Consider the following 11,650-nt stretch of genomic DNA (forward strand, 5'->3'; position numbering starts at 1 on the left):
TGACCTGACCGTAACCGTGGGTTAATTCACAGTTAATCTACATTTAATGGGGCTTCTAATGATTTTGATTAACATGTCATTGGTTGAGGGCAGCATAACCCGTACTTTCTAGGAACACCAGGGTATTGCCTTAGGAGAAATTAATGGGTTGAATCTCTGGTTTAGTGTCAGCTAAGTCAGTTGCTTTAATTTCTCTGCTTGAAATGGTATTGTTTAGGAGAATGTAATGATCTTTAATCTCTTTTGTTGATACTTGATAAGTGCAGTTGCCTGAATTGTTTCTTGAATTTGGAAGGATGTTTTTATAACCAAGAAGTAATCCTCGAGGACACTGTACAGTTTCTAGATAAGCTTATAAGCCCAGGCTCTGAAACACTTGTGTACGTACCTGAACTGAAGCTCTCTTGATTTTCTTTTTCATATATATACAATATATATGTTGCTGTGGAACACTTAAAAAGCCAATTTCATGATTAAAGGAGGTGAAAGAAACAAAGTCCTGAGCAAGATTCTACTTTCCCATGCTTTTCAACATGGCCTTGGACAGCACTCACAAAATAGAAAAAAGTAGGCCAAAAAGAAAAGCTGCCTACCATTAAGGGGTCTACACCCTAAAAAGCCAACCCACCAAACCAAATCTTTTCCCCATTTGTTGCTTTTGATTCTTTAAAATTTTTCCTTCCTTTTGTACCATTGTTGGATTCTACGACTCCCAGGCCCCAGAAGCTTACCCCAAACAAAAAGATCAATCTCTTTCCTGCTCCTCCAAATCACGTGGCAGCTTATGACAACTGTTCTCATTTCTCTTTCCCACTTTTTACTTACAACACCTGAATTTAAACTAAGGTCTCTCCTGTATCCACCTCTCTGCAAATATGACCTTCCAGTAAGATGTTGTAGAGAAGGGAGGTTGGGTTTGATGAGGGCGATGGAGCAATTTTAAGGGTAGGATTAGGTCTCTCCAGCCTGCTTTTGTGGGCGAAAATATCGAAGCAAAAGCATGGAGAAAAAATGGAGCTGTAGCCTGCATGCATGTCCCATTAGTGGCCACAAATTCAACTTTCCGACCATGTCAAAATCTGCTGCCTACTTTGTCTTTGCACGCTTTATCTAAGGAGCCTTGCTTGAGATTGGAGTCTTAATCAACAGAGATTAGTAGATAGCATGAAAGTCAAGCAAGTTGGACCATTGGATGGTAATTCTTGTCGAGACCTTGTCATTGTGGGCCCTAATTAAGCTAGCTGCATATAGGGGTAAAGAAATAAACCGGGGGGGGTGATTTTTCATGGCAATCTTTGGTTAAAGATCTTAATCCCCTAATTTTCGATTCACTTCAAAGTGTTACGTGAAATAAAATTGATCATCTCTAATTTAAAAATTAAGACCAAATATACTCAAAAGTACTAGGTGAAGCAAAATTGACCGTCTTTGATTTGAAAATTAAGGCCGAATGATGAAAGGTGTTTTCCTAATATTTGATCAATCATGATTCAGGTGTTAAAAATCTCTAGAACAAATGAATGGATTCGAGTGAATCTCTCTATGCCAAGAAGCCATAAGTGACTTATATTCTACTTGGGAAAACTGATTACTTTTTAAGTTGCATAAAGAAGATTTGTTTCTGTCAAGTAACATTTTCAAAATTAGCTGTAAATAGAAACATAAGAACTCTTCTCTCTTTTTGGCTAATAGAAGCATAAAAAATTCAACTTGTAGGTTTCCCTGCATGCTAGAACCATAGCTGCTACGATATATACAAAATTTTCAATCTCCTCCCACAGTTTTAGGTTTCCATGAACCATGAATCTGGCCATTTGATGAGATTATCACCAAGCTGCAACGTACATATATGCGTGGCAGTTGCTGTCACCAATTATCTTGTGATAGGCATCACTTGTAGGCTTCCACCTACCCAAATCAAGAAGTGAGAACATTCGTAATGGATGGGACGAGAAGTTGGGACTACTTTCGCACACGAGTATCCATAGAATTGAGACTTATTATTTTTATTTTGAATGTGTGTGTGTGTCTGTACATATATTTATATATATATATATATATTTATGGGTAGAAGCCAATAATGCTCTGCAGAAACTTGTGAGGCCAGTGACACCACAGCTAATAAGTCCCATACTTGGGATAACCATGCAGCCAGAGAAGACCTTATCCCATACCCATTTTCTGAGTGTCTACGCTGTCCATGGAAAGTTTTTATGCAGACTTATTATATGATTAATTTGCAGAACGAAACTGATGGATACTATACAGAAAAATCAAACAAATTGACAAAAATTAATGGTTTAATCATGTTAAAAAAATTATAAAAGAATTTCTGTAAGTCATCTTTTTCTAAATTGAGTCAGCGCAAATCAGTAGCTGAGAGCCACAGTTGAATTAAAATTTGTGTACTTTGATTTCGAAGGCACCCACCCACATGCAACAGCTTCAAGATGGGAGGAGTATCAGCAAGCCTCAGGTTGAAATAGAAATTAATTCATTATCTGTGTCATGTTTTATATAAGATTTTGGGTAATTTTTCATTTTATTTTAAGTGAGATTTAAGAGAAAAAGAATTGATTATGTTATCATTGATGGCCTATATGGAGAGTTATCCATAGCAACATAAATGGCTTTTATTTGCAACATGAGTAATATAATTAAATTGACTTCACAAAATCTATACTTGATGATGGGCAAAGAACCGGACTAGGCTAGTTGTATACAGGAGAGTTTTTTTAACACACGTTTAAGTCTGTTGTTTAAAGGAAAAAGGAAAGAAAGACACCTAGGCCAGAAAACAAAAGACCCCAACTTTGTAATGCAAATTGGCTCACTCTTTAAAACTTAGAGAGGCAGCTTTGGAGTGAGGTTCAAGGGTTGCATGATGATGAGTTCATTGAAGGACAGCCCCCTTTTTAGGGCTTTTGCCTTATCCTCTGCCCCGCTGGAAAACCAAGCAAAGCACTTGCAGTGCAGTTGGATCCTTTTGTGAGATGAAATGCAAATGCAATTTTTCAAGTACTTGTCCCCACATGCTCACAACTCATCCTTGCCCCTTTCTTGTGGGCGTTCTGTTGAAGCTTGGAAACCCAGCTCGCACGTGCTGCCCACATTAAAAAACAATTTGCATTTTGGGCCCCACCCTTTTCGTAAATTTTGGTTTGGTCTGGCTTTCGGGCCCCACCTTACAGAGACCCCCAGCTGATTATCAACCTTTGTAGGCTTCATAAATGATTACCCTTCTACACCTACAACCCCACGACCTCCTGTTTAGATATCTGTATTAATCCACGTACCTCAAATTTTTACGGTATGTTTACACCATTCTATGCTTAAAAACGATACCTCGATGAGACAAGGGTGATATGGATATGGGTAGATGTCATATTATTAATAAAGAAAACAATAGGATATCTTGTACGAAATTAATTAATAGGGTTATATGGATTAACAGCCCAACCGGAATACCATTAGCTTGGCCTGAGCCCCAGAGAGGTGTCCTGTAAAAGCGACTAAACAGAGGCTTTCTGTGTGACAAAAACTTGCTAGGACTTGTGTACCACAAGAAACGACGCGGGGGGGTGGGGGGGGGGGGGGGGGTCGATGGAATGGTCCCATTATCTTTTGGCCTTTGATCTGATGTAAACTCAACAATGCCTTGCATTCAATTGGAATTGGGGACTCATCTTCATCCTCACCTCGGTCAAACTAGGCATGCTTGCAGTTGCAGGTTTTGTCCATATTACTTTACCCATGTATGGCTGGGATAAGTGGAGTTAGTTATGTGAATCTTACTCACTCCTCATATCAATGGAAAGCTGGCTGGTTTCTAGCTAATTAGACCATTCATTATTTGTCTGCCTCATTCATATCCGAATCATCAAGGGTCTATGACCATGCATGGTTGCCTTCACTCCAAGCTTTGTAGATTCTTCTGTGGATCAGACATGCGTACATAGTACATGCATGTTTTATAACTGTTTGAGTGTGTTAACATGACTAAACTAGACTTGAAAAGCAAGCAAGCACTGGGCTCATTCATGACCATCAAAGACTCTGATTTATGCTACCCACCTTGTGTATAAACTTGTTACTATTTGAAATTAGAAAATTTTCTTCCACATCAAACGATGGGAGATTTGCTTTTAAAATAGTATTCTTTTGACTCTCCTTTTCACTACGCATATTAGTTTGCGTCTTAAGTTAATATTAAAAACAAAGGAATTATTTACAAAATTGCAAATGTTTAAATATATTATTAGCGGTTACTCTAATTTTGGAGAAAAGTAGTTCAGAAATGTTATAAATAAAATTAAAGACATCAGAGAATATATTTTATATTTTTAATTATGTTTTTCTTGTTCTTTTGCAATTCCCTTGCCAAACAGCCCTTTATTGCAGCGAGGAACGGCGATTAATCGCACCGACCACCCGCGTCCTCTAACGCCATCTAATACCCCCGAGTCGGCTTGGCTCAGGCGAGCCGTATCGCACTTTCCACTTATCGTAACAATAGCTTATACCTTGCCACAGACCGAAAATATCTCCTCGAAACCGGCAATAGCCGGTGGACTTAAATTGCATTTGCATCGCAATTTGGGGATCATTTCAAATTCCATTTTGCAAAATTTCAGTGTACCTAACCCCAGTCAGACTCTAACCCCCCTACTCACCCAAGTTAAGTTTATTTATAGACAGTGTGTGAAGGCTGCCCGGGTTATCCAACTGGTTTGCTGGTCTTCCTCTCCCTCAACACACACACACACTCTCTCTCTCTCGCTTCGCCAACCATCTTTTCTTTTGTGGATGAACAGTCAGAGACTAGTTTCTTTAGAAGCTCTTAAATTGATTGAGTAATGATGTAGAGAGAGAAATAGAGCAGGAAAAAGTCAGTGTTTGTGTGTGTGTGTGTGTGTGATAACTTATAATTCTGGGTTTGGTTGCTTTGTGGGTTTTTGTTATTCTTTGATGGGTTCAGAGGGAGAAGAAGTAGTGAAAACGGTGAAGGATGGGTTACCCAATACGCTGAAATGGTGGGTTGCTTACACAATTTGTATATATCATCATTGTACGAGTTGGCCTCATGTTAGCCATGGCGGTGTTTCGTCCAAGTACTCTTTGTGAAGAACAACTTTGTAATTCACTCCCTCTTTGAGCTCCTCTTTGCACATTTTAACTCAACCAAGATCAAACCAGAAAAGAAAGTGAAAAGGGCGGTGAGATCCTATTAAGTGGATCTGTTTCAATTCGAGAGAGAGAGAGAAAAAGAGAGATCAGTACTTTGGCCTTGCTGCAGAGTCATGAAGAGACTTGGCAGCTCAGATTCTTTGGGCGCTTTGATGTCCATCTGTCCTACTACCACAGGTTCTAACAAATTATTCCCTGATGTTTTTCTTTTCCTTTCTTCTATTTCTTTCCTCCCAAACATCCAAAGTATACCCATTTCGTGTTTCTTGTCCCCATCCCTTTTCCACGATCAATCACCGTGAGAAGAATTTTCAAGAATCGTTCTAGATTGATTTCTGATTACAAATCAGCACAATTCTTTCCCGTTTTAGAAATTTCAATGCTTTTACCCCCCGTTTCCTTTCCAGGTAAATACGGAATTGATTCTCACTTTTTGAGTTCTTTGGTTCAGAAGAGCACAGTCCGGCGAACAACCATGTCTACGAGAGGGAGATTCAGTCCATGCTGGAAGGCCTCGACGAAGAAGGCTGCGTCGAACAGTCCGGCCACGTCGCCGAGAAGAAACGCCGGCTGAGCGTCGATCAAGTCAAGGCCCTCGAGAAGAATTTTGAGGTGGAGAACAAGCTTGAACCGGAGAGGAAAGTGAAGCTTGCCCAGGAGCTGGGGTTGCAGCCCCGGCAAGTCGCCGTTTGGTTCCAGAACCGCCGCGCACGGTGGAAGACCAAACAGCTCGAGAGAGACTACAGCCTCCTCAAAGCCAACTACGACGCTCTCAAGCACAATTTTGACTCTCTCCAACATGAAAACGAAGCTCTATTCAAAGAGGTAAGAATGAAGAGATTATTCGTATTAAAGATGCTAAAAACACGAATAAAATGGAAAAATCAAGGAAAATTTGATGAGAGATATCCTTTTAAGTGTGCTAATTTGTTTCATGTTGTTGCAGATGAGAGAATTGAAATCGAAGTTGAAGGAAGAGAACGGCGAAAGCATGGTGGTATCAGTGAAAGAGGAGCTAACTGGATCCGACTCTGATGAAAAAGCCATTGAACAGAAAGGTGAACCGGCAACGGCTTCGCTTGCCGGATCTGATCTCAACTACGAGAGCTTCAACCACGGCAATGGCGTGGTGAGAGCCTCGATCTTCCCAGACTTAAAAGACGGGTCGTCGGACAGCGACTCGAGCGCCATTCTGAACGAGGACAACAGCCCCAATGCGGCGGCGATCTCCTCCGCCGCCGCCGGCGGGGTCATGCTCCAGAACCACCAGATCGCGGCAGCGCCGAGTTCGCTCAAGTTCTGCTGCTACCAGTTCCCGGAGTCTAAAACGGCGATTCTAGGAGACGCGGAGAAGGCGTACCAGCCGCAGTTCGGGAAGGCGGAGGAGGAGGAGCAGAATTTTATCAGTGGCGATGTGGCCTGCAATTTCTTCCCCGATGACCAAGCTCCGACGCTCCAGTGGTACTGTTCCGGCCAGTGGAGCTAGAGAAATTCGAACGAAACCCCATCATCTCCCGAACGGCGAGCAGAATAAGTGAATAGAGCGAGACGCAGAGTCCATTGTACAAAAAGAAGTGTTACAGAGAGGAGGAAGAAGGGGAAGGGATGGTCGTTGGAGGCGGCGCAAGGCGGCGCCGGGAGCCTTTGTCTTCTGAGGCCGTGCGGGAATGATTAGGAAGTAATTAAGCTGTGTTTTTCGCAGTCTTAAGAAAAAGGGGAGAGAGAAATTCAACCGAAGATTTTATTATATAAATCTCTCTGTAATGGTGAAATAATGATCATTAGGTTGGCCTTGTCTGTCAAACGTCTCCTTTCACAAATCAACGGCGGCGGCGGCGGAAACCCCACCGACGGCTGCAACCGCCAATAGGTGGCGGCCAATCGATCCGACCGGACCGGAGAGAGCTGTTTGGAGATTGCCCTTGTCATAATAATAATAATAAAATGCCTTTTAAGTTCTCCCTTTTCCCCCCTTAAAAATGAGGATCATCCAAACATATATGAATTGCTTAACAAAGAATATGTGTGAATTTGCAGTAGTTTGACATCGGCAGCCATGCATGCATGTAGTGGAAGTAGTATGGGTTGCATCTATATATAGGCTTAGTAGTTGTTTATTTATGAAATGATTCTCCCACCAGTGAAACTTTTCTGTAAAATCTCAAATAATAACTTCTAGAGTCGTATTACACTACTTGAAAGAAATTAACACACGAGTCTACCAAAATATTATCAGGGAGACTTCAATGTGCAGTGGGCGAGGATGAAATCTTTCCAGCACTGTGCTGGGCGGACTTCATCTGTGTTGAAGTCTACTCATTCAGTGTGGGCGGATTTCATTATAGATAAATTCGTTCGAATTTTATTTAAACACGTGAGTTGTATATTTGAGACGAGGCGACAATTTTAAGATGATATTTTTGTCATTTGATGTCTTTAGTATCTTGTGCGTCAACCAATTCAGACAAAGTAGAATAATCCTAATTTTTAAGTTTTTTTTTTTTTTTATAAAAAAAGTAACTTAACTTGAACATTCAAATTCAAGAAGTGTATGTCTGATAAATCTATCATCTATCATTAAACACAAAAAGTAACTTAATCACAACTAGGAGTACAATCTCTTACATAACAAAGTATGCCTTTTAACAACATTGCTAGGCAATGTAGGAATTTTTTACACAAGAAATTATATAAATTTCTCAATTACAATATCTCTTAAAATTTAAACATAAAAGCCTAGGCAAATGATATTACAAAGTCTTTTTGACAGAAAATTTAAAATCATTTTTGAGCACTTGAATAGAATAGTAAACTCAAAACTTGCAATAGTTTCTCTAACCTTTCAAATACACCATCAAGATGGTATTTATAGGTTTTCATTGCCTTTAAATTTATTAGCCGTTGGTTTCAATAAATGATATACAAAACTAACCATTAAAGATAATCTATAATGAAAACGGCCGACATGCACAAAAAATGATCGACTAGTTAAAACAAACCCTAAAGAAACAATCAATAGAAAGAACTAAAATAGTCGACTAGGATGAAGACAATCGACTGAATTTGATGCAGTAGCGATCAATCGTGGCTGACTGAGAGCATACATCAGGCAAGTCAATAGGCTTAGGCAGCAGATCAACAAGATAAGCACAAGCGGCCGACTAGGATATGAAATACGATGGACAACTTGGCTTTCATCTTTTAAAATTGGTTTTGTTTTCCAAGTGCTTCAAGACCAAATTTGATACAACAAAAATAAATGATTCTTTTAATAATAAAAACTTATTTTTTCGAATGCCATCAAGAATTTTGAAAATAAGATTTTGGCATTAGATGAAATTGATTGTGGTACTTAATAAAATGAGTTAGATGAACCAAATAAAGAACTATTTAGACAATATTTTTCATCATCAAAACAATATCAAAGACCAAAACAACACAATAGAAAAGCAAGAAGAGTCTTGGGGATCGAGCCAAAACAAAGACTAAAAAGAGCATCAACAACAACTTGGAACCAAAGAGATCGAGCAAAGAAATCAAGAGAAAAAAGTCCACAAAGGATTAAGGGACTACCAAAATGTAGCTTGGAAATCCCAATGCATTGCATGGGAATGACCCAAAGGGCTGAAGCCCCATTGAAGGGTAAGAAAATGACCCAAATGGGCCATAACAAACCCCTTAACTACCTTTCCCCATAATCGAATGGCTAAACATCAAAAAACAGACACTATAACTAGCAGTCAGTACCAAAAAAAAAAAAAAAATGCATTTAAAGATCCTAGAAAACATAATGCAAAAAAATAGGGTGTTAACTTTATTGGTACAATTATTGCTTTAATGAAAACAAAAACAATTTTTTTTTATAAACAATAATCAAATTTTTATGAGTATATTCAAAAGTTCTTGATTTAACAATTCTGCAAACCTATCTATTATAGTCTAAACCGAGATGAAGATTTTCAATTCTTTAAACCTTAAAAATATGGAAAACCATTTTTAAGGAATGTTTGGTTGACGAATGTCTAATGTATGGTCAACTGAAGATATGTAGAATGTCTAAATGATTTTGCTTTACAAAGTTTGATTAGTCAAAGTTTAATCTCTTGTTGACCAAACTCTCAAAGAATAATTACTCAAAATTGACTATAGAATTTGTTCAACCAAAGTTCTGTTAGTGACATATGCCCTAATGCTAGATTTAGATAACATCTAGTATGTTATAGGGATATATGTATGATATTCTTACAATCAATAAAATGGTCACTACTTGATTCTTGCTCTCCAAATATATATGAATGAGTTACTAGATTTTATGATGATTATATTCTTAAGTTGTTCAAAATATATGACAAAAATCTATAACACAAGATTTCTTAAAGGTATTCCTAGTTCTTAGATTTTTCAAATGGAGATTATCATTAATCGATTATGGACTAGCAAATGAGATATTACATTTGATTAGTATGAGATACTAATAATAAAGCATAGTGAGTCACATACCATATTGCATGAAATGCATCTAGTAGACATGTAGATGGATATTGGTTAAACATCTGCTAAACGTGACGCTTGTGACAGATCACATGGCTAGAATAATTAATGATCTGTTATTTTTTTATTGTGTATCTGGTTCTCAGACCAAAGGCAATAGAGTTATCTTGTGCACTGGTATCGGAGATTTCCCGTTAAGCAAAACCATCTGCTGTAAGAGGTAGGAATACTCTCTATGTGACTTCTATGCAATGGTGTATGGAGGCAGATGCTCACTAATGGGATTTGCTGACCTCCAGCATAAGGCAAACATTCTATGCAGTCGCAGTTGGGTGTGATTAGAAAACCCCTGCCCAAGGTGCACATGATTGGAAATGAGTTTTCAATGTTGCAAGGTGTTCTAATGTGTCATCTTGATCACACCGTACTGAATCTTGGTATAGTTACTAAGTCCTATGAGTTTAATCAGTCCATAGCTCTCACTCAGTCAAGATGTTAGCCAATGGGGGGATTATAGTGCACGATAATCGAAAGCCCTAATAGGTTTACTTGAAGTATTGACTTCATGGTCATTAGAATCGTTTTGATATTATACTAGATGTCACTTAGGACCTTTCGAGGTGCTATGAGAAAATAAAAAGTTTCTCATAATAGACCAAAGTATTTAGTTGGTGTCAAAAAGTTTGACATGTCCAAATTGCTACATGGCAATGAACCTAAAAGGTCACACACAAATTGGTAATGCATTGGATTAGTGATTCTTTGTTGTCAAGTGTTCTTAATCATTATTAAGAGATAATGATGATAATAGATGTATTATTAAGAGTTAACAAATATATCAACAAACTGTTAATAGTTAATAAAGGGATATCGTTAAGAGTAAACGGGAGGTCTTAGTTCCATTAAGAGATAATGGTAAGTCTTGATACAATTTGGTGAAACCTAGAAAGAAAGGCATGAAATGGTTAATAATGTTCCTAAACGATTGATAGTTTAGTCATAAATTGTTGATTGGAATAGTCGGCAATTTTACTAAGCAAGATTTGATCTCGCGTGCTTTTCTTCTCTCATTTCAATCAAAAAAGCATTAAATGTTCTACCAAAGCCATGATGCGTGTCTAAGACACATTAAATAAAAAAGATGAGGAAATTGAAAAAGATGAAAAAGGGGTAGCTTATGAAGCACTCCCACTCTCATCCTTTTGACTGTTTTTAGAAGAAAGAAGAAGCTCTGCCCTAGCTATTGTCATCGTTTTCTTCCTATGTTCCATCACCTTCTCTCATCTCATTGCTCCATGTTTTCTATTGATTAAAAGGTTGTGAGACGATCGGTTGCATCCATGGAGAGCTAAGCATATCTTGGAGTCACCTTCGTTCCTATTTGTCTAGCAAGTGGGTAAGGCGAAAGGTTCTATTGTCGCCTAGGTGTGGACCAACTTGGTCCCCTACGGCTAAGGAAGTTGGCTTGGTTAGCTAAAGAAACAGGTACAAGAGCAAACCAACTTGGCAGAAGTTGTTTAAGGGAGACCAAAAGAGTTCGGGTCCAGGTGCATCACAAGCACGACCAACAACATCTCAACAAAGAGAGATAATGTTTATCGCCGATTTTGTTTTGATGCTTATATTTTGTATATGGCCATCTATACCAAGTCTTGCAAGGGTCATTTTGCATCTTTTTCGTTGCGTGTATGTGTGTGTTTTTTAAAAAGTTTAGAAAACCATGTGAGTCCCTTGCATGATATACTAAGCATTAGTGCATTCTTTTAAATTCACCTCATGGTTGACCAAAATGAGCTAGTATATTGCATCATTTTTATACCTTGAGTTTAATTGATCAAAGTTAGGCAGATTTTTTCTCTCATTTCACACCTTGAGTTTGGTATACCAAAGTAAAGCTCTTGATTGATCAAGTTCCAAAATACATCATGTTCATTTTCAGTCCAAGTTAGTCAACCAAAGTGATCGCTTTGGT

At 38.5% G+C, this 11,650-nt stretch overlaps 1 protein-coding gene across 3 annotated transcripts; it reads left to right on the top strand.

Moving 5' to 3' along the window:
- The first annotated feature begins 4,701 nt into the window (after positions 1-4,701).
- On the top strand, positions 4,702-7,146 carry LOC127804204 (homeobox-leucine zipper protein ATHB-6-like). 3 transcript variants are annotated; one of them, XM_052341013.1, is made up of 3 exons: positions 4,702-5,364; positions 5,642-6,012; positions 6,134-7,146. In XM_052341013.1, exons 1-3 carry the CDS (start codon positions 5,301-5,303, stop codon positions 6,671-6,673), a joined length of 975 nt encoding a protein of 324 aa, XP_052196973.1. In that variant the 5' UTR covers positions 4,702-5,300; the 3' UTR covers positions 6,674-7,146. The 3 variants fall into 3 exon arrangements, with proteins under 3 accessions (XP_052196973.1, XP_052196974.1, XP_052196972.1); XM_052341014.1 differs by having other exon boundaries at positions 4,704-5,364; positions 5,595-6,012; XM_052341012.1 differs by having other exon boundaries at positions 4,704-5,364; positions 5,639-6,012.
- The last annotated feature ends 4,504 nt before the right edge of the window (positions 7,147-11,650 follow it).

The sequence above is a fragment of the Diospyros lotus genome, chromosome 6 (genome assembly GCF_014633365.1).
Source record: "Diospyros lotus cultivar Yz01 chromosome 6, ASM1463336v1, whole genome shotgun sequence".
Taxonomy (NCBI): Eukaryota; Viridiplantae; Streptophyta; class Magnoliopsida; order Ericales; family Ebenaceae; genus Diospyros; species Diospyros lotus.

Excerpts from the sequence above, each read along its gene's own strand:
- LOC127804204 (XM_052341012.1), top strand. The coding sequence starts at position 5,301 with ATGAAGAGACTTGGCAGCTCAGATTCTTTGGGCGCTTTGATGTCCATC. Across the intron at positions 5,365-5,638 it reads CATCTGTCCTACTACCACAG|AAGAGCACAGTCCGGCGAAC; the intron begins GTTCTAACAAAT and ends TCTTTGGTTCAG. Across the intron at positions 6,013-6,133 it reads ACGAAGCTCTATTCAAAGAG|ATGAGAGAATTGAAATCGAA; the intron begins GTAAGAATGAAG and ends ATGTTGTTGCAG.